Consider the following 26,931-nt stretch of genomic DNA (forward strand, 5'->3'; position numbering starts at 1 on the left):
TGGAGACCGCCGAAACACCACTTCAAACTGTTGGGGGGGTCTCGACTGCGTGATGTGCATCTCGGCGTTCGTGCTACTGCAGATGTTCTTCCTGATGATCCCTGAGAGCATCCGTCCCCAGCCCTCTTCCTCCCCATCAGGGGTAGTGTCTACCTCTTCGGACTTGGGGCCGGGGTCACACGGCGGGACCCTTCAGTTCTCTTCCGAGGGGACTGAAACTCCCCGGGTCGTGCCTGGGACCTCTACGGTGGGCCCTACTGTCGTGACCCCTTCAGCGCCCGGAAATATGACCGTGGACCTCCTACCAGGTGGGAGAAGGAGATGTGGGGATGGAAACTACAGACTTAGATCTGAAATTCTGTGAACAGAGTGAATTGCTGCAAAGTGAGGATTGGGGTTGTCCGAAGAGGGGAATTCACACTTGGAAGAATATAGAGATCCTCATCCCTTTCTCTCTGCTTTATGTTGTACCTTCATAGTCTTACCGATCTGTGTCTGTGACTTGACTCCTGGTACCTGCGATATAAATTGCTGCTGCGACAGAGACTGCTATCTAATCCATCCCAGAACAGTTTTCTCCTTCTGCCTTCCAGGCAGCGTGAGGTGAGCTGTGCTGCGCAGGTTGAGTCCTAAAGGGAATTGGGGTCCTAGAACAGGTAATAACTGAGAAGTAGGAAGAGTTACTCTTCCTGCCTTTCTCCCCTACTTCTCCTGCCAGTGGAATTACCCTGGTTTTTCCCAGGAGTGACGCTCCTCTTCAGATTCTTTGGAGCTGGGCTGTCCAATAGATTAGGACCTTTGTATTGTCTTGTTGCTGCCCAAGGAGGCCCCTCTTTGGCATCTGACTGACATCCATGGGGCAACTTTCTTTGGACCTAACCCTGCACTTCTAAATATATTTATTCTTCATCCTGTTTCCTCATAGGTCTTCAAGTTGGGTGTGTGTGGACAACTCTCTTATCTTCAGGAGTAACTCCCCATTTCCTTCAAAGGTTTTCATGGATACAAATGGAATTAAGCAGTTCTGTGTCCATGTGAACAACTGTGAGTAGAAACGTGTTGGGTGTTCTTATTGCTTAGCATTTATTGAATGCTGGCTTTGTCTCCATTTTTAAAAACTTTTTTTGTGTGTGTGTGTGCTTTGAATTTCTTGTCATTATACCTCTCCATCTGCCCCTCTCTCTCTTATTAGTGAACATTTGCAATTTCTTATCCCCCATTGGCTATGGGTCAGAAAACATACAGAACTTTAATTTAAAAAAATATTTTTATTTATTTAGTTTTAGAGGAGAGGGAAGGGAGAAAGAGAGGGAGAGAAACATCAATCAGTTGGTTGCCTCTCACATGCACCCCAACCGAGGACTGAACCCATAACCCAGGCATGTGCCCTGACCTGGAATCGAACCAGTGACCTTTCACTTTGTAGTATGACACTCAACCAACTGAGCCACACCAGTCAGGGCCAGAACTTTAATTTTAATCATCCCTGTTAGCCCAGATAATTACAGATAGATTCTATTCCTCCACTTAATACAGTCTCCACGAAGGCACTCACTGAATCTGCAGTAATTGATACATAGGAGGCACCAAATAATACTTGAATGAACGTCTTTGAAAAATGAGTATATACCAATCGTGTTTTTACTTTATGAAGCAACAGTGTAGGCGAAAGAGCATTAGGGTCAGATCTCAGCCTTGCCATTTTCTTATCAGCAGCAAAGACTTGGGCAAATCCCTTAGCATTTCCACTCTCATTTCTTAACTGCAAAATGAGAAATAATAACACGGGTCCTGGATGTGAAAGTGCTCTGTGTCTGTGACTTGACTCCTGGTACCCGTTCGGTATAATGCATACCATGTATGATGGTAGAAATTTTGAGGCAAAAGTTTTAGAGGTTTAGACAAAAACTTTATTTATTATCCTTAGCCTGAGTTCCTTATCTACATTGTCTCTGCTTACCACCAATATCCTTGCACTAACATGAGAGACAAATGTTAACTTTCTCTTGTTCTATTAAGCCATTAAAAAAGAGCCAGGTAGATATTTTCCATCTCAGTTTATCTTCTTTCTTAGCTTAACTTTAACTTTTCTTTCACTTATAAGGGTAGAAATAACTGCATTTTATATGATGTATTTCTTCCATATGGTTTTTAGGGTATGAGTTCTGAAGGTTATGTTAAACAGCTCCTGGAAACTTTAAAGTTTGAAGATTCAGATCAGAGGAAGAAGGTGGTCTGCAAACCATCAGCATCAGCATCACCTGTTCCAGGGCAATGCTTTTAAAACTAAAATCATGCACATCACTTGGAGAGCTTGTTAACATGCAGATTCTGACTCATTATGTGTGGGGAGTGGCTTAAGATTCTGAATTTCTGACAAACTTTCAGGTGATAGCGGGGCTGCTGGTCTGTGCCTCAGTTTGAGTAGCAAGGATCTAGGAGATAGGAGAGTGAATAGTCTGGCAGTCTCTAGAATTGAGAATTGTGTTCATTTCATGCTGTATCAGAAAGCTGAAAAGTCAAACAATTAGGAATGATTGCAGAGAATAAAGATCTAGCTTTTCTTATGTGGAATCCCCATTAGCTTTCAGTGATGAAGGTCTTGGTACCTTTTTGAATTGGTCCAAATGACCATAATTATATGAGGAATGAAAGGATTTAGCATGGGTCATGTTTCCGCTGTGTTGTTTTTTTTTTTTTTTCAAGTTAACAGAAGACTTAGGTGGTAAAGGAGAGTATTATTCATTACCAGCTATTTTCTGGGCAGGGGACAGTGCCAGAGGCCTTTTCCTACATCTCTTCTGGTTCTGAAATGCCATAAGGAGACGGCTGCAGGAGCTTGGATAGATTTGTGCATTGCTGTGATATAAATTATAGAATTGTTAGAGAAAGTATCCCTTTAGAGTGTCTGAAATTTTGAATGTAGAAATTATAAGATGAAAGGAATAAAACATGACAAATCCATATACTTGAGAGATGGAAACATTCTTATTAGGACCAGACAGTTGAAGTTTAGAGGGAACATGAAGATTTGGAGAGGACAAATCAAATATTGTTTCCAACTCTGCCATGTTTTTATGGAAACAGGGACAACTGTTAGCATTGAGCCTCCTGTTTTCATCACAAACTGCTGATTATACACATTCCTGACATTAAGAGACTTGGAACTAACTGGAAATCATTGGCCATATTTTCTTCTCCTGTTTTCAAGATTTTTAATTATGTAGATATGACACGTGATATATTTATATGATTTTTAAAATTATTTAACTGGGGTGACACTGGTTAATTTATATGTTTCAGGTGTACATTTGTATAAATAATCTCATGTATATTGCATGTGTGTTCACCAAAGTTAAATCTCCTTCTATCACCATATATTTGATCCCCTTTACCCTTTATTACCCCTCTGCCTCCCTTCCCCTCTGGCAACAACCGTACTGTTGTCTGTGTCAGTGAGTTTTTGTTTTGTCTTATTTGTTCATTTGTTGCTTTCAGTTTTATATCCTGTGTGTGAGTGAAATCATGTGGTTCTTAACTTTTTCTATCTAACTTACTTTGCTTAGCACAAAATTCTCAGAGTCCTTCCATGTTGTCACAAATGGCAGTATTTCATCTTTTCTTATGGCTGAGTGGTATTACATTGTACACATGTACCACATCTTTAGCCAGTCATCTGTCGAAGGACACTTTCCTTGTTTTGATGTCTTGGCCACTGTGAAGAATGCTTCCATGAATGTGGGGGGGACATATATCTATCTTTACAAAGAAATGTTTTCAAATTTTTGGGTTACTTAGAAGAGGGGTTGCTGGTTCACGTGGTAATTATATTCTTAATTTTTTGAGGAACCATCATACTGTTTCCCATAGTGTTAGCCATATTCTTATCTCAGATCTTAACGCTAAAGCAGTAATTTATTTAACATGTTAAGCACTCAGCCTGTTTCGTCTTCCTTTCCGTTTAGCCCCGATATCCGATTTCACTGATAGCTTGTGGCTGGAGATCTGTGTAAGGTTGCGATAAAACTGCAGTATATCTTCAGATATATTTCTTGTATGTATTTATCGCAATCTGTACTCTTGTATTCTTTTAGAAATGCTTTCTAAATACTTTAGAAAAGTATACTGTCAGTCACCATTGACTGATGCGGTCCGAACGGAAAGTATAGTGCCAGTCACCAGTGACTGACATGGTGCTTAACGTGTTAACAGGTTACAAATGAATTAGAATGTGACTGAAATCAGATTGTTATGTCTGAAGATGGACTATTGGTTGGAGACCTTCTGGGAAAATGTTTTATAACTTAATCTGAGTAGTAGCAATAAAAGTATATAAACTTGTAAAAATTCTTTTGAGTTTATACTTAAGATTAGTTCATGTGTATACTTAACCTTTCTGTGTATATATTATGTCTCAATAAAAATATTAGTTACTTGGCATGCAATATATTTAAAAATAAATGTTTTTCTTTTATCTAAACTCCTTTTTATATTTTAGCAAAATTAAACTATTTCCAGGAGCTCCAAAAAGTCAATGCATCCAACTTCCAGGCACTGGCTACAGAGTTTGGAGGCAAATCATTCACTTCAACGTTCCAAACCCCGTCACCATCACCTTTTTATAGGGTGAGCCTGGGGAAGAGGATGGGCTTGTTTGACTTGATTTTTCCCTCATAACCGACAACTGACTGGGTATCGAGGTGCCTGGCTGCAGTTAGGTAAACCATCGTCCATTCTTTTGGAGGGCAGTGTTGTTCACGTTTACAAGTTGTTGAGTTAATTTTTGTTTCTACTTTTTTTTTCTGGTGGACTTCAGTCCAGTCCCACTCTGAATATATTTCTGCTATACTTTGTTCAGGCTGGGGACCCCATTTTGACTTACTTTTCCAAGTGGTCTCTAGTAAGCTTGCTGAAGCAGCCTTCAGGACTTGGAGCTGGGGGACTCTGTACCGAGAGCAATCCTGCAGGTGAGTGTGGAGCAGAAGTGCCCACCTCTGGTTCAAGTTAAAATAGGCTTTCTCATTTACCACCTCCTTAATTCTTTGTGTTCTAAGGTTTCTTGGAAAGTAAAAGTACAACCTGTGCTCGTTTCTTCAAGAACCTGGCAAATAGCTGCACCTTGGATCCAGCCCTCGATGCTGCCTCTTACTATAACTTCACAGTCTTGAAGGTGGGTGTCCCTTCTTTCCCCACTGTCACCATTGTGGGTTTAAAGTCAGCATGCTTCCCACTGGTGGCTTGTGGGAAAAGCACTCAGCTGGAAGTCAGAATGCCCAAGAGCTCCATAAAAGGCTTGGAAATCCTGTTATCTGAAGAAAGGGGAAAAATATGGGGCTATCTAGTCACGATAAGAGATTCTCAATCTCCTGGCTAATGGGATTGGCTTGGGAAGGTGGGAGGGGTGACATCTCACTCTTTCACCAAAACTTCTTGCTTTTGCTGTTCAGTAGAGCTTTGCTCAAAGCAGGTGGGCATTGTTGTTCATCCAGCCTCCCCTCGGCTTTACTCCTGGCATTTTAGTGTAAAGAAGAGTCAGGTAGAAGAGAGGAAGCAAATGATTCTAGTATGTTGATTTTTCCTACCTCCCAAATGTGAAACCACAAGCTTCTGGAGATTTTCTCTATGGTATATGCATATTCACTTTCTGATTTTCTCTTATTTAGGTTCCAAGAGGTATGACTGATCTGCAGAATATGAAGGTATGATGCTGTTCATCGGGAAAAAGTAAAGAAAATATTTTGGTCCCTTTGCATCAGAGGCAGTTTCACTCTAGATTATAATAGTGAAAGAAAATGTATATGTGATATATTAAAATGTTAAATGTGAATTTAAAACAATGTTTTCCATGTATGTTCTATATACTTAATAAGCATTATGTGAATTAAGAATTCAAAAGGTGTTAGGTAAGTTTGGGAAACATTGGGTTAAATAAAGTTAAACACTATATTTAGAGTAGACTTCCTGGAGTCTTTAATATGCTTGAAGGCCTTTTTAATCTCTTAAGAGGCAGGTATCGAACATAGTATTTCTAAAATTTATTTGACCATGGAACCTTAGTTTTATATCTAATAGAATTAATGTTCTGAAAAATATGTTTTGAGATGTGTTTAGAATGACTAAGTTGTAGGCTGGCCATGAAAGGAGAAAGAAAGATGATAGTCAAAATGAAAAATATTTATTTCAGCATGATATGGAGCTAGAAGAGACAGTGCTGCTTTCAATTTTAGTTGATTTGCTTCTTTCCCTTGCTAGTTCCAGGTTCCTGTAACACTTGTCTCAGAGGCTGCTTCTCCTCTATTGGCTGGAAACACTTGTCAGAATGTTGTTTCCCAGGTAGGAATGCTGACCTCAGGTTCTGGATTGAATTATGTTGATCACCATTACCAGAGGTGCCTTATCTTCTATTAAGTACCTACCACACCAACCCCACGTGAATTTTTGTGCATTACCTGAAAGTCAACATGTCAAAACATGTCAAGAATTGTCTCCTTCCCTTTCCTCCCTACCATGTTTCAGTCCTTTCCAGTGCTCCTGCCCTCCAGTACTGCATGTCTAGAACATTAAGAGTATTTCTGACTCCTTTCTCTTTGTTCATATGCAGTCTGTTGTGGTTCTTACTGACCACATTTCCCTCTGTTGACGAAGTCAATATCATCTGAAAATCTGAAGCAGACTAATCAACTTTTCCTCTATTCTCTCTTCTAATCAACCTACAGAAGTAAGAATTATCTTAAAGCATAATTTTGAGAAATCTAAAGATACTTTCAATAGCTTATAACCTCCAACTCCAGCTACTGTCTTTACTCTTCCTCAGGGGAGAGCCAAGTAAACAACACTTCCACTCACCTGCCTGTGTTGCTTCTCACCTTCCTCTGCACACAATCAAAACTTATTTTTATTCCCTTTCAATTCTTACTACAAACTCACCTCTCCCATGAATCTTTTCAAAGAGCTCTATCCAGTCTCTTTTTTCATGTGTAGGTATAAGATGAGGTCAACTTTATCTTTTCATGGTATTTGGCATTTTTAAGTCTCCTTATTTATTCTCCCTCATTCAGCTATATTTTTAATTGAGATAAAATTGATATATAACATTGTATTAGTTTTAGATGTACAATATGATTTGATATATGTACAGAGTGGACAAAAGTAGGTTTACAGTTGTAATGCAAATAAATAATACAATAATAAGTAATATAATAAACTGTTTCACATACAATTATAAACCTACATTTTTCTTTAAATCCTCACTCGAGGATATGTTCATTGATCTTAGAGAGGAAGGGGAGGGGAACATCGATGTTTGAGAGAGACACCCATCAGTTGCCTCCTGTACACGCCCTGACCAGGGATTGAACCCTCAGCCTAGCTATCATATGTACCCTGACTGGCAATCAAACCACAGCCTTTTGGAATACAGGTCAACACATTTTTTTCTTGCAGTGAAAACTTTTAAGACTTACTCTTTTATCAGCTTTAAAATATACAATATTATTAACTGGAGTCACCATACTGTACCCTCATTTATTTATAATAAACCCCTCAAAGGCAGAAAATTTAAATTAAACATAATTGGCCCACTAAGTAATTTTTATTAACTGATTCTACTTTTGTATTTCAGGTCATCTATGAGATAGAGACCAATGGGACTTTTGGAATCCAGAAAGTCTCTGCCAGTTTCAGACAAACCAACCTGACTCTTGAGCCAGGCACTTCCTTACAGCAGCTGTTCATCGTTCGCTTCAGGGTTAGGGCCCTTCTTCTGCAGGGGATGACGAGGGAGAAAATACTGGGTTAGGAATAGTTCCTCTGTGTCTGTAACACATGTGAAATAGAATGAGAATATGATTCAGTCTGTAAGTTGAGGCCCAACATTTTTTTTTAAATAATGTGCTGACTTTCTGAATACATTAAAAAAGATCATTAGTCCTCTCACTGCAGAGGAAAAGAACAGACATTGCTCTAGCACAGAGTCAAAGCCAGGGCAACTATAAAGCACACTTGGGTGTTCACTGTGCAAGAGGCCTCAACATTTAAAGTACCATAATTTAGCTACAGTGATAGGGATTCAACAGTGTTTATTTATTAACATTTTCTCTGATTCTTTATCTGGACCCTAGCATAGCAGGACTTCAATCTCAAATCCAAACTCTTTTTTAACTAGTTACTTTGAATTGTAAACTCAGCCATCATCCCATAGAAGTTCTTTACCTAGTTTTTTCATATTTCTGGACATTAAGATTTTTTTCCTACTTTTACCCTTTGTTTTTCCGTATTATTTGAGAGTATGTGCTTATAATGAGCATGAATTTTTGCTTATGTGCATTTATGAACGTTGGTAAAAAATTAAATGTGATGGCCTTCAGTGCTTTATTCATTCCCCACCTAAGTTCCCGATTTGATTACTACCTTTCGCTTTCTTCTACTTCTTTCTTCCTTTTGAATCTAGTCGAGTCCAGTTTCTTCTCAATTCTGCCTTCAAGTGATCAGCCAAGCCTCATGTCTCTAAGTTCATCTCTGGAACATTGATAGTTAATTAAAATATATTTATAAAGTACATTTTATTTCATTTCAACCACGCTGGATATAGCCCTAAATTGACAGTAATTTTTGAGAAACAAGGTTGATAGATCCTTATTTATAACCCTTGGTAGAGGTAGCATATAGTGAATTTCAATATTTAGATCATTCAGGATTTATTTTGGTGGTGGGGACGGTCATTGGAGTAGAAATTTTTGCAAAATCCTACATTGTGAAAGGAAGCCAGATTGTCAAGTGCATCTAACTGATTGCATTGCCTTGAGGAAGGGAGTACAGCCAAGCAGTGGAAGGTGTGAGTGTGATTTTCTCCATAAGTGACTTTCTTTTGCTTTTTCTGCAGGCTTTTCAGAGCACAGCTGCCCCTCTTCCTGGTCCTAGAAGTGGGAACCCTGGTTATATCTTCGGGAAGCCACTCTTGGCTCTCACTGGTGACGTAAGTCACTCAGTATCCTTTTCAGAGCAGAGTGGCCTATTGCAGCCTAATGAGAAAAGCTGCCACTGCTGATCTTTCAGATTTTCCAATTCTGCAGCCCCCCATTTTTTAGGTATCCAGGATTTCCTTAACCAAGCCATTCATAGACTGTTTGAAATGTTCATGTGGCCAAAAGCTTTAAAACCTATGTTAGACTGGCCAGAAGTGAAGATTGTGACTGGTTTTTGCTTTAATGAGGTATTTATATGCTAGTGTGTGATTAAACATTTTTATGAAAACTGTGTGTTTTTTAATTACTAGAAGAAGGAAACATATTGTGACTTGAACAATAGCATGATATTAATAAAATATAAATAGTGGTAAGGAAACGATAAGAGCATAAATTCTCTAGTCTGTCTCTTTTTTTCTGTTATGATCTCCTTGACCATCACTTTTCACTTCAGATGACCCTTTTGCAGAGCCAGGGTGATGGAACTTGCTCTGTTAGGAGACATGAAGTACAATTTGGAGTCAATGCAATGTCTGGATGCAAGCTCAGGTAATTCATTGCTTCCGCATCATTTCTCACTATTTTGTCTATCTCGGATTATATCGATATAGCAACTTTTATATTTTGAATGAGAGTTCAGAGATTGCTAATTAGAAATTGTCTTATAATCTAAGTAACATTAACGTTGCTAAGAGTTTTCTGACTGTCCTCTAAACCTACTCAGGATTATTTTACTCCAATTTATTTTATACTGTTATTTCTAATGTTTAGATTAATATACTAATATGGTTACATTATTATCTTAGCATTGGACTCCAGCCTCCACGATGTTTAATTTCAGGCTGAAAGAGGTGGGCTGCAGCCACTTGCAGCAAGAGATGTATCAGACTCTTCACGGAAGACCCAGACCAGAGCATGTTGCCATCTTTGGTAATGCTGACCCTGCCCAGAAGGGAGAGTGGACCAGAATCCTCAGCAGGAACTGCAGTGTCTCAGTAAGCAGAGAAATACCTGTTCTGACTGACACTCTCTTCCCCCTTTTGTTGTGAATATTGAAATTAAAACCAGCCCTACTGCCATAGATAATGTGGTTTTCATAGAAGGAGGAAAATGTGGTTGTCATAAGAATATAAGAAATCATGCCCATTTGATGTCATTATTTCAGATTAGGTTTATACCTAACTTATTTTCCTTAAGAGGAGAAAAATTTTGAAGGTAGGAAATCTAGAGATTGCTCTGTGGTTCAAAATCAACCTTAATCATAGTAAGAGAAAACTAAATTAAATATATTTCATGTATATTTCAAATATTCTCTTATAATCTTGAATATTTAGTCATCCCAGATTCTTTGAGGTTGAAATTCTGTTCTTTCTGTTACTATAAAAATCTATATTTTTACATTTATATTTAATAAAAATACATTACCAGGTCAAAAATTCAAACTAGAGTACTGTACATAGAATGGCATTGAATGAAAAGTAAAAACCTCAACGTCCCCTGCTCCAAAAATAACCTCATCCAGCTGTTTCTGTTTTTACTTTTTCTGCATGCCCATTAGATCAATGCACAGCAGCTGTATCTCTTGACCCTACTCCAAGGAATCTGCTGCCCTCTTAAGTCTTCTTCCTCTTTTGCCTACCCTCTACCTCTTTATTTTAGTCAGCTATACCGTTAATTTTATTTCTTTTTAGTTAAAAAAATTAAATGATTTATTTTTCTGTATAAGTAATACATACACTTGGCTTGATATTCAAAAAGTACACAATAAGACTTCTGGCCAAGATGGAGGCGTAGACAGACATGCTGTGTCTCCCTCCACAACTAAGAAGGAATACAACTACCTCAAAACTAGAAACAACCAGAAGTTCCAGAAAATCAGACTGCATGGAAGTCCAGCAAACAAAGATATAAAGGAGAAATACTCATCCAGACAGGTAGGAGGGGCGGAGCCGGGGCAGAGAGGACGTGGTGTGGTGGCGGTGGCAGCGGCAGGCTGGCGGAAAGTGCAATCACACGTTTTAAAGAGTCAGGAGGGACACCTTTGGAGCGTTCCCAGCTGCTCACCAGACCTCACAGCTCCTGGTCCTAGCATCGGGGAAAATCAAGCCTCATTGCTTCTGACTGTGCAGACTGGTGAGGGATCGGGTGGAGGCAGAAACTGCTGCTCTCTCAGCAGAATCCACTTGTTTAAAGGGCCCCCACAGTCCTAGAACGTCCGCAGACCCACCCGCTCTGGGAATGACGGCCAGGGAAGCAGCTAGAGGGGCACCAGTTCGGTGCGGAAGTGGGAGAGGTGCTTGGAAAAAGGGCGAGTGCTGGGCAGGTGGCATTGTTCCCTCTCGGACCCCTCCCCCACATACAGTACCACAACGTGGTGAAACAGATCGCCCTATACGGACTAATCCCTAAGGCTCCACCCCTTACAACGTAACAGGAGTGGCAACTCTACCTGGGATGCAGAGGCACACAGCCTGTCAGAATGAGGAGACAGGGAAGTATGGCCCGAAAGGGGAAACGGATAAAGGTTCCAGTGGGAGAACTAAGTGACGAGGAGATAGCCAACCTAACAGATGAGGAGATAGACAACCTAACAGACACAGAATTCAAAACACTGGTGAGAAAGACGCTCACAGGCTTGAGAGATATGCTTGAGTACGGCAAATGCATAAGAAAAGAAGTGAAGGCTATGCTAAGTGAAATGAAGGAAAATCCACACAAAACCAATGGTGAAGGGAAGGAAACCGGGGTTCAAATCAATGATTTGGAACATAAGGAAAAAAAAACAGTCAACCAGTGCAGAATGAGGAAGCAAGAATTGAAAAAAATGAGGAAATCTTCGCAAATTTTGTGAAGGAGATGGACATACAGGTTCGGGAAGCACGGAGGCTCCCGGGTGAGCTAGACCCAGAGGGGACCGCACCAGGACGCATCATGACTGAAATGCCAAAGGTGAAAGATAGAGAGTCCTGGGGGCAGCAAGAGAGAGGTGGAGAGTGGCCTACAGGGGTAGCCTACAGGACTGTCAGCTGATTTCTCAGAGGACACTTTGCAGGCAGGAAGGGACTGGCAGGCAATATTCAATGTGATGAAAGGCAACCTGCAACCAGGATTACTCTGCCCAGCAAAGCTATCATTTGGAATGGAAGGGCAGATGAATTGCTTCCCAGACAAGGTGAAGCTAAAGGAGCTCATCATCACCAAGACATTATTATATGAAATGTCAGAGGGACTTAAGAAAAAGAAGATCAAAACTGTAAACACTAAAATGACAACAAACTCACAACTATCAACTACTGAATCTAAAAAAGAAAAAGAAAATCCAACTAAGCAAACCAGAACAGGAACAGGATCATAGGTTGGGGATAATTTGGAGGGTTATCAGCTGGGAGAGGGGAGGGAGAGAAATGGGGAAATGGTGCAGGGACTAAGAAGCATAATTGGTTGGTACAAAATAGGGGGATATTAAGAATAATATAGGAAAGGGTGAAGCCAAAGAACTTTTATGCACGACCCGTGGACATGAACTAAGGGGGATGGTATTGCTGGAGGAAAGGGGGCTACTGGGTGGTGGGGAACAAAGGGAAAATATTGGAACTACTGTAACAACATAATCAATAAAATATACTTTAGATTAAAAAAAAAAAAAAGTACACAATAAAAATCTCTCCCAGGCAGCTCTTCCCTTCCACAGAGGCAAAGCTACTATTGTCTTTCTTTCCATAGATAATGCATGCTCACCTAGTTAAATGCTCGTATTCTTTTTTTTATCCAAATGATATAATATCATAAAAACTTTCCTGCACCTTGCTTTTTTCACTTGTTACATAATAAGCCTCTCCATTCTTTGCATAATATAGTTGCAGAGTATTCCATTATATGAATGAGCCATAATTTATTTAGCCCGTTTTATTTGTGGACACTCAGGTTGTTTTCAGGCTTTTCCTATTATACACAATGTGGCATTTTATAACTTCATTCAGGTACCATTTTATACATGGGACAATAAACCTATATGATAAATCTCAGAAGTGGAATTTCTAGATCAAAGGGTATATGCATTTAAAATTTTAATAAATACTGCTGATTCATTCTCTATAAAGGTTGTATCAATTTGCAGTCCCACCATCCATTTATGAGACTGCTTGTTACCCCATACCTTCATCAGTACTGTGTTTTCAAACTTTTTAATCTTTGTTCATCTGATAAGTGAAAAATAGCATCCCAGTGTAGTTTTCTTTTTCTCTATGAATAAGGTTAAGTATCTTGACATATGGTTGAACATTTTGTATTTTCTTCACTATAATGTATTTATATCCGTTGCCCATTTTTATTCAATTACTGGTCATGTGACTTATAGGAAATCTTTGTGTGTTTGCAAAATCAACTCTTTTCTGTGGTATGATTTGCAACGGTTTTTTCCCATTTTGTCATTTGTCTTTTGACATTTTTTTATGGTGTTTTTTGCCAGCAGAAGTTGATTTTTATGTTGTGAAATTTACCAACCCTTTTTTTTTTTCTTTACCTTGGAATTTTAGTTCAGACTTTGAAAGACCTTTCCCCTTAGAGATTATTTTTAAAGTGCCATTTTTCCCTTTCTCGGCACTATTACGACTTCCTTCCTTTTAAGGAGATTTGGGGGATAAGTAAACACATGTTCTTGATCCAGCCTTTAGGCAGCTGAAGTCAAATGGAGTTTTCTTAAACTTCAAAGCCATAATGAGGGAGTGTGGATTTTGGGTGCTATACAGCTGAATATAGAAAGGAGCTGGATTGAGATTATAGTGGAACTTGGCGGCGGCGGCGGCAGCCGTCCGTCTCGAGAGACGATGGTGTAGCTTCTTAAGAGTCTATCTGCGCTGCCGAGAATGGCTGTGCAGTCCGACTCGGGAGTGACACGGTATCTGTCTCCTCCCGTGTTGAATCGACATCTTGCGATGACGCTGGAGTGTCCTCTCCAGTGAAGCTGAAGCTACAGAGCCTGGGCAGGGTGATATGGAGGGTCTGCTGTTGCCCATGCAGCAGACCCCCCCTCTCTTCGCAGCTGAAGGGTCCAAGGGAAAGACAGAGTCAATACAGCTTGGTTTCAGGCGCGCCTCAGGAGTTGCCGGTGTTGACTACAACGTCAAACCGCCTTAGGGACTCCGGCTCCGGATTTTCTGTCGGGGTTTACTCCCTTAGCCTTTCCCCTGAAGAGGTATGCCGCAAGGCAGCGGAGGTTTTTTGGAGTCAGAGTTTTCCTTCTCTGATGTGCCCTGACTGGAAGATCGAACCAGCGACACTTAGCTCGCAGGCCGACGCTCAATCCACTGAGCCAAACCAGCCAGGGTGTATAGTGGAACTACTCTTTATTATTCTCACATTTACATTTTTAAATCACATTTTCAAGGAAATTTGACAACATGGAAAAATGTTCCTATGTAGAATAAATGAAAAGAAAAATGTTTAAGAGTATTAAGAACAAACTCATGAAAAGACGTTCAACCTTATTAGTCTTTAAAGAATTGCAAAACTACAATGAGATACCACTTCACACCCACTGGGATGGCTATAATTAAAAAGATGGATAACAAGTGTTGACAAGGACGTGGAGATATTGAAACTCTCAGACATGTTGGTGCGCCACTTAGAAACCAGTATAACAGTTCCTTAACAAATATAAACATGGTCTGTCTTCTCCTGTTCCTAGTTTATACATGTTATTGCCTGTATTTGAGCCTTGCTATAAAAAAATATGAATCTAGAAAAGCACAAAGCATATTTGAGGATCGTTTGTATCTGCTAACTTACAGTAACTGATTCATCCTCACTTCCATCTGTTCTTCCTGCATTTGGAATTAATCCTCCTAGAGTCAGACTGCTTGGTTGGATTTCATAATCTAACATTGAAATGTCTTCTTCCTTGACCTTTCACTGCTCCTGTGTTCAAGGCCTTTGCTCCAGTCAAGCATCTGCTCAAGGCCATTGCCTGGAACATGACAAGCACATAGAAGGCACTCTATTATTCACATTAATCAATGAATGTCCCTCAATGGCATCATGTGCTTTTCTAGTTGTATACCTTTGTATACGCCATCTCTCTACCTGAATTTTCCTTTAATCGCCATCTTTTCCGGTCACATATTACTCATCTCAGTTCAATCCTCAACCAGAAATGGCTGTTTCTTTTTCTGGCATTCCACAATACTGACTATGCACCACTCACTGAGCACTGCTTATAACCATTGTAAATGGGCTCACGTTTTATAAACTCTATATTAGTATTTTCCGTTTTAGAATATTAATTTTCCTAAGATCAAGGACAATACAGTAATATGGTTTATTGTGATCTTTAGTGTTCTCTAAGCCACATTCTTTGTTATCGTACAATATTTAAGAAATAATGGCTACTTAATGCTTGATGACCGATTGTAGGCAACCATCAGCAATTCAAGCAGTTTCTTCTTTACTCTTCTGTAGGCTATTCATTGTACTTCCTGCTGTGTCATACCAGTTTCCCTGGAGATCCAGGTGTTGTGGGCATATATAGGCCTCCAGTCCAACCCACAAGCTCATGTGTCAGGAACACGATTCCTATACCGGTGTCAGTCCATAAAGGTAAGTTGTGGCTCACAAAGGGCCACTTATCCTTGCAAAGCCTACATTGTCTCATCAACCATTTGATGACCATACAGTTTTTGACTTCTGAGAGCCAATTCATGCTACCAGCTGATGTTTGGTTAGAGTGAGCTGACACGATTAACTTTCACGTTGATCCTTTCCGCCTGGTTACTGAAATCAGCATGTTGTCACGGTAAATACATCTATATCCTTTTTCCTCAATTTTTAAAACAATTTCCTGAACCCAGACTATAGTATAGGTTAATTTCTTTTAAATTATCATACCATTTAATAGGCAACTAAAGTCAAATTGAATTTTCTTAAACTTATACTGGTTGATTCAACCATAAAAAACATTTTTCAGAACTGTATATGCAATGTGACAGTCACACACTTTTCAGTCTCTGAGCCTGTTGATTGTTGTTAAAGTTGTTGCTGTTGCTAGTTTGTAGTCATCAATTCTTAGTTAACTATGTTCCATTAAAATAATTTTCACATGTAGTGAACATTTTTTAAATGACAGACACTAATGGGTCACAATTTGCAATTTGAAAAATACTTTTAGAGAATACATCTATGTTTCAGTTAGTTATATTGTTTTATTTTGTAAGTGCCTGTTATTATTCTTTTTTTAAGTATATTTTATTGATTATTGGTACTGTTGTTACAGTACCAATATTTTTCCCCTTTGTTCTCCTCTGACCAGTACCCCTCTTCCCTCCAGCAATTCCACCCTGCTAAGTTCATGTCCATGGGTTGTGCATATAAGTTCTTTGGCTCCACCCTTTCCTATATTATTCTTAACATCCCCCTGTCTATTTTGTACCAAGTGATTATGCTTCTTAGTCCCTGCACCATATCCCCATTTCTCCCCTTCCCCCCTCCCAGCTGATAACCCTCCAAATTATCCTCATACCTATGATTCTGTTCCTATTCTGGTTTGCTTAGTTGGATTTTCTTTTTCTTTTTTAGATTCAGTAGTTGATAGTTGTGAGTTTGTTGTCATTTTAGTGTTTACAGTTTTGATCTTCTTTTTCTTAAGTCCCTCTGACATTTCATATAATAATGTCTTGGTGATAATGAGCTCCTTTAGCTTCACCTTGTCTGGGAAGCAATTCATCTGCCCTTCCATTCCAAATGATAGCTTTGCTGGGCAGAGTAATCCTGGTTGCAGGTTGCCTTTCATCACATTGAATATTGCCTGCCAGTCCCTTCCTGCCTGCAAAGTGTCCTCTGAGAAATCAGCTGACAGTCCTGTAGGCAACCCCTGTAGGCCACTCTCCACCTCTCTCTTGCTGCCCCCAGGACTCTCTCTTTATCTTTCACCTTTGGCATTTCAGTCATGATGCGTCCTGGTGCGGTCCCCTCTGGGTCTAGCTCACCCGGGAGCCTCCGTGCTTCCTGAACCTGTATGTCCATCTCCTTCACAAAATTTGCGAAGATTTCCTCATTTTTTTCAATTCTTGCTTCCTCATTCTGCACTGGTTGACTGTTTTTTCTTCCTTATGTTCCAAATCATTGATTTGAACCCCGGTTTCCTTCCCTTCACCATTGGTTTTGTGTGGATTTTACTTCATTTCACTTAGCATAGCCTTCACTTCTTTTCTTATGCATTTGCCGTACTCAAGCATATCTGTCAAGCCTGTGAGCATCTTTATCACCAGTGTTTTGAATTCTGGGCCTGTAAGGTTGTCTATCTCCTCATCTGTTAGGTTGGCTATCTCCTCGTCACTTAGTTCTCCCACTGGAACCTTTATCCATTTCCCCTTTCGGGCCATACTTCTCTGTCTCCTAATTCTGACAGGCTCCTGTGTTTGTGTGCCTCTGCATCCCAGGTAGAGTTGCCACTCCTGTTACGTTGTAAGGGGTGGAGCCTTAGGGATTAGTCTGTATAGGGCAATCTGTTTCACCACGTTGTGGCACTGTATGTGGGGGAAGGGTCCGAGAGGGAACAATGCCACCTGCCCATCACTCACCCCTTTTCCAGGCACCTCTCCCACTTCCACACCGGACTGGTGCCCCTCTAGCTGCTGCCCTGGCTGTCGTTCCCAGTGCAGGTGGGTCTGCGGACGTTCTAGGACTGTGGGGCCCTTTAAACAAGTGGACTCTGCTGAGACCGGCAGTTTCTGCCTCCACCCCAAACCCCCACCGGTCTGCACAGTGGGAAGCAATGAGGCTTGATTTTCCTCGGTGCTGGGACCGTGGGCTTCGAGGTCTGATGAGGAGCTGGGAACACTCCCCAGGTGTCCCTCCTGACTTTTTAAAATGTGTGACTGCGCTTTCTGCCAGCCTGCTGCTGCTGCCACTGCTGCCACCACCACACCGCCTCCTCTCTGCCCCGGCTCCGCCCCTCCTACCTGTCTGGATGAGTATTTCTCCTTTATATCTTTGTTTGCTGGACTTCTGTGCAGTCTGATTTTCTGGAACTTCTGGTTGTTTCTAGTTTTGAGATAGTTGCATTCCTTCTTAGTTGTGAAGGAAGACGCAGCATGGCTGTCTACGCCTCCATCTTCGCTGGAAGTCCTGTTATTGTTATAAATGAAAGTTGGCTGTAATTTTTTTATCCTCACCCTAGTAAAAGAAATGAGCCAGCTTGGTTATGTGGCTTTTCTTGTCTCGATAAAAGAAATTAGATGAACAGCACTTTGAGGGGAGGGGTTTTGGGTTTTTTTTGTCCTTTTGTTTTTTACTGTTTTTGCTGCACATGCTAAGCACTGAATTTTCTAATTTTGCCTATACATAAATTTTAAGATGCAAATTTTAAAAATTTAGACTTTAGAATTCAAATATAATACATTGAATTTAACTTAGAAACCTTGTTCTTTATGTGGTACTAAAAACACAGATTCTGAAATGAGTCAGTAACATTCAGTATTATCCAATAACTTGGCAAGTGCATTTAATTTAATTGGCGTATCTACTAGAATGCATTTATTCTTACGGAAGGTGAGGGGCAATACTGAGGTGAAGTTTAGAACATTGTTACTGAAATTCAACAGGAGACGATGATGACGACCTGGGCCCAGGTGGAGGCTGTGAAGGCTGCAGAAAGTCGATAGAGTTCAGAAGATTCAGGGGTGCCACAGATAGAATGTGATTGCTTGGATGTGGAGGTTGAGGGAGAATGAGTCAAAGACAATGGGTAGTTTTTAGTTGGGGCATTTCACTCACTTCTTTTATATCTTATATATGATACTCTGTTGACTACAGGTATAATTTTGTGTTCTGCAGTCACCAGTGTATTTTGCATCCCCAGTTTCCCTCCCCCACTTTTTTCCCCTAAGGTTTTCTTCCCTTTTTCATTTCATTTGTTTTGAAAGGCTGTTCTCCAACTATTGGAACCCATGTAGAGTGCCTGGAAATATACATTTCCTAGATGGCCCTTAACCAGTACCTTAAGGGGGAAGGAATGTGAAACCCCAGCTCCTTGCCTTGGGTTGGGACAACACAAGTTGTTGGGACTGTGAAGCCTACACTTCAGAGTTCCCCGCAGATTCAGCTAATGCTAGATAGTGGTATAATTTCTCAAATTGATAATTGTATAATTTGTCAAAATAACATATATATATATATATATTTTTTTTTTTAAGGCAAAAAAATGCCAGAAAAGAGGATCTCTTACAAAAAATAAAATCCTATAATCCCCTTTACCATGCTGATCTCCAGAAATTACCTGTTAAACTCTTTTACTCTTTCTTCTGGTATTTACCTCAATTTCTAAGCAATATTTTATTCAGTTATCTCTTGGATCAGGAGTTTATAGATAATGTATTGATTTCCAATTTTGGCAGGTGAGTTTAGATCTGTTAGTCTCTCTTACCCTTCCCATTACTCTCCCAAGGTGAATTACATCAAAATGTTTTATTAAATAAATATTCAGTGTTTCAGTGTTATGATTATAAAAATATTCATGCTAAGCCAAGGAGTTAAATTTTTGTGAAACTTTTCATTCTTCCTGAAATTAATAATTACCTCATATTTCTTTAGTTTTCTTTTGGCTGATGGCTAAGGCTTCTCACACTATTCAATAGCTCTGTAAAATTTCTCAGTGCAGTTTTTCAAACAGTTAAACTTGCCATATATTGTTATCAGTTCTACCTTTCCTGCATATTTTCTTCATGGAGACCTCCATAACCTGATGTAATATGGACTGTTTACTGCCCAGCAATTGTTAGGGGACGTTTTTTACTGTCATCCTGGGAATTCCTCTTGCTTCTTATTTGTGTTAGATTCACTATTTTTTCCTTTTTCTTGATTTACTCTTTTGTTTTGACCAAATCCAATAACCTCTTTGAAAAAAGGTATATGTAAACTACATTTTTTTCTTTAGTTCATATGTCTAAAGATAACTTCATTCAACCACCACCACCATCATCACCATAATTCATAATTGATCATTTGGATAGTATACAGTTCTAGATTGAAAATGATTTTCACTCACAATTTTGAAGGCATCATTCCATTGTCTTCTAGTTTCCATAACTGCTATTCAAGCACCATTTTAAGATCTGTTTACTCCTAGTAGTCTGAAGCTTCCAACATTATGCCTCCTGTAGGTTTTTTTCTTCATTTATCATATCAAACAGTTTGTGGGGAGTTTTCACTCTGAAAACTCAATTCTGAGAAATTTCTATTAGTATTACATGTTTAATAATTTCCTCCCCACTATTTTCTCTGTTCTCTCTTTTTGGAAATGTTAACCTGTTCAGGGTCACTAAATTGATTATCTAATTTTCTTTTCTCTCATATTATCTATCTCTCAAGTTTTTTGTTCTTTCTAGAAGAACCTTCTTACTGAATTTTTTATTTTGGCATCACATTTTTAATATCTAAGAATTCTTTTTTTTTCTCTGCTTCATTTCCTAAGATCCTTTTTTTATATATTTTTAAAGATATTAGCAATTATTTATCTTCATCTTTCCTTGTCTCTATTTCCTCTGAGTTTATTGATTGTGCTCATTTGGTATGGTTTTTTCTTTAATGTGAGAAGCTTCTCCTACATGTCTGGCAATCTCTGGTTGTCTATCCAAAACAAGAGTAAGCTATTAAGGGCGGAGAGACAGGTGGCTGGGACAAGCTCGGTGGAGCTGAGGTCCTGGTTGCTGCAACCCCTTGCTGGGGTGTGACAGTCATCCCAAAAGGTAGAGCCCAGTTTTCATCCTTCTGTCACCATGACTCTGACAAAAAGTTCCTTCACTAACTTCAGTGAGAAGGAATATTGTGGCAAGTGGAAAGAGGGCCACAGATACGGTTTTGGTCAACTGCTGTTTGCAGATGGTGGCACCTACCTGAGTCATTTTGAGAGTGGGCTCTTCAATGACTTTGGGATACTGACCTCAAATGGCTCAAGGTATGAGGGGGAGTTTGCCCAGGGCAAGTTTAATGGTGTCAGAGTCTTCATTCAAGAGGATATGACCTTTGAAGGGTAATTAAAAGTGGCAGAGTAGATGGTTTTGGCCTGCTCACTTTCCCTGACGGGTCCCATGGAATACCCCGCAACGAAGGTGTGTTTGAGAACAACAAGCTGCTGCGGCGTGAGAAGTGTTCTGCCGTCGTTCAGCGGGCCCAGAGTGCCTCCAAGTCAGCCAGGAATCTCACCGCCTGACGGGGCATTGTGCGCCAGCTGACAAGTGTTGGGTAAAGCAGATGCCCTGTTACTCACTCAAGGTGAACAAATGAACTGGATGTGAGAGGATGTGACCTTGGAGCAGAAGCCCTCTGCTGTGCGCCATCACCTGCCAGTCAGGGATGGGACCACAGAGAAGTGCTGAGGACTCGGGCCCCAGGCCCTGCAGTGGTGGTTACCAGTTCTCTCTCTCTGCCTTGTCTCCCTTGTTGGTATTCTCTGTCCCTGACACCCTGGGTTACCCAGTGCAGACCTGCCACTGCCTCTACTTCCTTTTCTGCCAGGGGTTGCAGAAACTCTTCATTCCACTGATATTCGGGGCAGATGATCCTGGACCCAAATTAGGGCCAGTGCTTTGTGCTACCCTGAAGAAATAAAGAAAGAGATAGGGATCCTGTGAAAGTCAAGGCCAGAGCTTTTCTGTATGTTACCCACCCCCCCCCCTCATTCACTGCTGATTGGCATCATGGCTCCAGGCTGCACTTTGACCAGTTGGGTACTTGTGTCTGCTTATTCCCCCTGTGAAGGATTAGATAAAAGTGCTATTTTCCTTTCTCTGACTTTACAAGCTGTCTTCCTTAGCTGAGGTCTAGCAGATACTCCCCATTTGTGCCTCTCTCCATTAGATATAGCATCGGATTCCTTTATGGGATAGTCAAGGAAGAATGGATGTAAACTGTCATCTTTAAAGTTGTATTTATTACTTATTCCAGGGCCAAGGGCAGACCTCTCAGAGCCATTTCAGGCCCTATCATGGAGTGAACTAAATCCTTAGGGCTGACTCAGCTCCTTCCCAGTGGACCGGTAGTTAGATAGAATTGGACCCATCCTAAAACCATGGTGAACTAAACAAGCATTTGGCTCCTTGCATTTGGGCCACTGTAACTCTTTCACCACGAGTCTTAGCCATCAGACCTGGGGATCATCTCTTGACTGATGGGATCCCTACACAGTTCATCACAGAGGCCTTCAGTTACCCTGTGATCCAGACACGCCCCCTTGCCACCCCCAATTCCTTATCCTCACGCTGAATATCTCCTCAGTAGCAGATTATAGTGGAAGTTATAGCCTTGTGCCTCTGTTTATTCTCTGAATTATACTGTGAAACACGTGTTTATGAGGAATAAACAAATTACCAGAACTGCCAAAAAAAAAAAGAGTAAGCATATAGGTGGTATTTTATATATATATATATATATATAGTTTTTAAGATTTTATTTATTTTTAGAGAGATGGGAAGGGAGGAAGAAAGAGGGGGAGAGAAACACCGATGTGTGAGAGACACATTGACCAATTGCCTTTCGCATGCCCCTACCTGGGGACCTGGCCCACAACCTAGGCATGTGCCCTGACTGGGAATTGACCTGGTGACCCTTTGGTTTGCAGGCTGGCGCTCAATCCACTGAACCACAGCAGCCAGGGCATATGAGTGGTATTTTAATTAATGGAAGCAGTTAAGAAACATATTCATCCCATAATTATCGAACCAGAAAGAAAAAGATATATAGTATTTTATTGATTTTGGGTTTTTTTGTGGGCATGGAATGTTAATTGCATTTCTGTCTAACTTAAGCTGTTACACATACACTTATAAGTTATTCTCATCATGTTATGTTGAAATATAAGACAAAAAGTTTTGTATTATACTCTCAAATGTGTTTGAGGCCAGCTTGGTTTTATGTATGAATAAACTCAGGTCTTACACAGATGGTACTTTTTTAAAAAAGTAAGCTATTAATATCTAAAGCTCTGGGATCATAAGTGAGACTGTTGGACTTGGGGCTTTTACTGTAGGCCAATTTGGTACAATCGCTTTTGAGGGTGTGGAACTGCCAGATGTCAGTATCTTTGTGTCTTTTTACTGGAATATTAATTTTCTTCATAAAAAGGCCCTCCTGACTGAACAGTATAGTTATGACCATCTGTCACATTTTGGAGCTAGATGAGGAAAGGTGTTTCATTATACAGAATAATTTTCCTATTTTTAATTCTGTACCTCACTCAGCCTTTCTTTATCCCCAACATTTCTAAATCCAGAATTTCTCTGATTTGAATTGTCAGGTCTTGTCTCGAGGTAAGGAAGGGGTTGTTCCTTGTTTGCATTAAGAGGGTGGGCGGGTGTCATTTAGTAACCATGTTCTGTCCCTACCTTACCCCTGCCTCGGGAGAGCCTTTCAGGGTTCTACAAAGGTCTGCTTGCTTCTAGCCTCTGAAGCCTTTTAGGTTCAGCCTTGTTTCCCTCTGGAGCCTTGCCTCTATCTGCTTTCTGTATTCACATATTGTGATATTTCTTCATTCAGTGAAAATGGAGTTTTTATGTCTGTTAACTACTAGATTGTAGTGATTTTGCAGTATATATATAGAGAGAAGACATATCTTTACATTACTATCTTAAAATCAAGTCTAATATCTCCTGATGAGCATATATCCTGGGTGAGTCTGGAGAAACTACTCGGTTCAAAAAGAACTTCTATCATGTGGGTTTTCCCAGCCATTGAAACAACACCATTGACCATGGATAGATAGATAGATAGATAGATAGATAGATAGATAGATAGATAGATAGATATAGATATAGATATAGATAATGAATAGCAATGGGACTAAAGGTCCTGCTTGGGTTCATAGCTGAGAAGTCAGCTAACCTCAAACCTCCAGAAATTCCCTGATTTTGGAGCTTGAAGGACTAATAACGCTCCTCTTTTCCCTGCCTGAGTCTAAAACCAATTGAACAAGTCAGAGAGATAGAGATCCGAATATTAGCTTTATTACTAATAAATGCTAAGTAGGTGGATGTTACTTGGTTGTATAGCAGTGGGCTTCCTAATTCAAGACTACACTCTTCCAACATGAGACCATTACCCAATTCTAACCACAACTCCGAAATGGGACTGCTAGTCAGCAGTTTAAAATTTGCCCTCCCCCAAAGGCTCTGAAGTAGTCACAACAGCATGCTAATTAAATCAACTCCTAGACAATATGGAACCCAAGACTAAAAATTCATTCTCTATTCTATTTCCCATCCCGAAGCATTACTAGCCATCCCAGCCAATGTAGCTCATGAGGCATTCTGCAATGAGATTAAATAATAATATTAACATGTTTCATTAATATCAACTGGAAAGATTTGCTCCAAAAATTGAATATATGACTTCACCCCATCATAAAGTTCCTAGGAAAAAATTAAAAGTCCTAATGATAAATCCTTTCATAAGTTAAAGTCCAGAGAAAGTTCACTACTTGTTCTCCTTTGATTAGTCGCAGCCAGTCTTTCATGGCTAGAATCAGGATTCCCTCCACAGCCTCAGCCTCAGCTGGCTGTCGTTGCAATGTATGTGGCCCTTACAGTGCCTCAGACGTTACATTAGTTCTTATACCAACTCCCTCATGAGCTTCACCGTTTACAAAAGTAATCCGAAGAGTTAATATGACATGTAAGATTAACACAGCACTGGCTCCACATCCATTTAAAAAACAAAAACAGCAGTTCCTAGGAGGGTTATTCTGGGCAAAATTATGTTCCCAAAGTCTGGTATTTACTATTGCCAAAGACCACAGCAGACAATATGTGGCATCAGAGTGAAGAGAAGCAAAGGAGAAAATCTTCATTTGTGGTTTAACAGGATAATTATTTACTGTCAAATTAGAATCAGATGTTTGCTTGTTGAGCAGTCAGAACAAAAGGAGTTCATTTCAGATAAACACAATTCCAGTCATCAGGCTGAAACCATAAATACCAAAAGCTATGTCTGTTAGATCAGATACTTGAGTCAGCTTGACAAGGTCTCTTCTCCTGGGAGCATGTTTTATTTGACTTGAATTGGTGGGTGTTTGGGAGGATCCTTTCTAACCCTGAGATTCTGTGACGCTGATGCTTTTTTTAAAAAATCTCCATTTCTGAGTTCTTTGCTGCTTCCATGAAGGTTCCAGTTTATTTCTGCAATTGAATAAGGAATGGAATTGCCACTCCTACTTCCACTAGTACATGTGTACTGCTTCAGAGCCTGGATCCTTCTAGGACCTGATAAGGTAGAGCTGCTAAGCACGTCATACACAGCAGTTCTGCTGTCTGGCCTCCCTGATATCAGGCAGCTCCCCAGTTGGAGGAAGCTAGAGGCAGTCTTTCCGTGGGTGTTAACCCCAGTTCTGGTGTCAACGGCTGCTGCTAAGGAATTCATTTTCTGTCTCTCATAGAAAACTACATAGGACCAATATGAGAAAAAGGTATATCTTACTTAGAGCAATTTGGTTTTAGTCTTTCTTTAGGGAAAGGAGTAAGTCGTCAAGTGGAAGGCTATGTGAATTGGTACCAAGTGCTGATCTGTCATGGACTTTCTTCCTGCAGGATTCCCAAGTAACAGAAATGTCTTTGACAACGATTGTGACCTTTGTGGACATTACCCAGAAGCCAGAGCCGCCACGGGGCCAACCCAGAATTGACTGGAAATTGCCATTCGATTTCTTCTTTCCTTTCAAAGTGGCATTCAGCAAAGGCGTGCACTCACAAAAAGGCTCAGCCTCTCCCATCCTTATCCTGTGTCTCTTACTACTTGGAGTTCTCAACCTAGAGACTAAGTAACAAAAGGAGAAGAATCAAATTTTAATTTTCCCTATGGGAAGTCCTACAGCAGCCTACTTATGTTGGCTAATGACCAGAGAGCATTTAGGATAATAGAGGACCTAACTGAAGGAATCTTTGTACATGAGGGGAAAAGCAGTAATGATCATTTATTCATCCCAGCTCTCTGCTTAGAACATGCTTCAGTAATGTCAATTGCAAAAATTTGCTCCAAAAATTGAATATATAACCTACAGAACACCAGATACACATTAAGTTCTGTACTTCTCAAGCAGGAAATAACACAGAGCTCTTCCTCCAGTCCTTCAGGTTGTGTGATGCCTGACTAAAGGTTTGCAAGATCTCCGTCCACCCGCTCACAGGCAGCTCCAGGTGTGTAGGCACAGGCTTGCTCTTTGCTGTCTTGTGCACACAAGGGATCCTCTGTCTCTGCCATTTGGGCTTGGTGCCATTTAGACCTTGTGAAGGTCATTTGCGCTAATGTCCCAGTCCCTCCTTTTAGAAGATTTAGTTTGAGAGTACTCATTTGTTTGAGATTGGTCTCGCTCTAGATGTTGTTTTTGTTTCTGCTTTGAAACGGGCAGCTCAGTCTTGATCCCATCAGAGAATCCATTAGGTCACATTTTAGCTGACGGGTCAACTTACGCTATGTCAATGACTAATTAGAATTGTTTGCCAAAGGTCTGGTAAATAGAATAAGATCTCTTATGTGAAAGGTTTCATACTGTTACACCGTAATGATTCTACTCAGAAAGGATTTAACTTGATGTTCAAAGAGAGGAAAGGATCTCACTCCCCTCCCAGACTGTAAAACTCAGAAAGAAGGAAAATGAGGAGGTAAGTTTTTTAAACACTCTAAATCCTCCTCCCAGAAGGTCCAGGAGTTGCTGTGGTCCTGAAAACAATAGGGTAATTAATGCCCCTATGCCACCTCAATGTGAAAAAGAAATGGAACTCTTTAAAAAACTCAAGTGGCTAAAGCAAGCCAAGCCTGATATCTCCCTCGCTTCTCCTCCAGCCTTCTTAAAGTTGTCAAGAACATATTAAAAAAAGAAAAGAAAATCTTGTCTTCTGCACAATTACTAATAATACTGTTCATGTGTATGGTAAAAAAGTAAAAACTAAAATGTTTTTTTCAAGATCATATAGAAAAATATTTGATATTA

General features: G+C 40.2%; 1 protein-coding gene, 1 non-coding gene and 1 pseudogene across 2 annotated transcripts; 2 read left to right on the plus strand and 1 right to left on the minus strand.

The window, feature by feature from the left end:
• On the plus strand, positions 1-26,931 carry TCTN3 (tectonic family member 3). Its single transcript, XM_090279237.1, has 14 exons — positions 1-308; positions 480-603; positions 926-1,044; positions 4,499-4,626; positions 4,859-4,967; positions 5,055-5,170; positions 5,664-5,699; positions 6,253-6,333; positions 7,622-7,747; positions 8,882-8,986; positions 9,418-9,512; positions 9,805-9,958; positions 15,420-15,557; positions 25,532-26,931. Exons 1-14 carry the CDS (start codon positions 53-55, stop codon positions 25,763-25,765), a joined length of 1,821 nt encoding a protein of 606 aa, XP_090135363.1. The 5' UTR covers positions 1-52; the 3' UTR covers positions 25,766-26,931.
• Positions 7,887-8,020, minus strand: LOC150009938 (small nucleolar RNA SNORA22). The gene has a single exon (XR_016511565.1). It is a non-coding gene; the product is annotated as a small nucleolar RNA SNORA22 (small nucleolar RNA).
• On the plus strand, positions 20,732-21,167 carry LOC150009939 (MORN repeat-containing protein 4 pseudogene; annotated as a pseudogene).

This window comes from Furipterus horrens, unplaced genomic scaffold (assembly GCF_987537825.1).
Source record: "Furipterus horrens unplaced genomic scaffold, mFurHor1.1.pri manual_scaffold_5, whole genome shotgun sequence".
NCBI lineage: Eukaryota > Metazoa > Chordata > Mammalia > Chiroptera > Furipteridae > Furipterus > Furipterus horrens.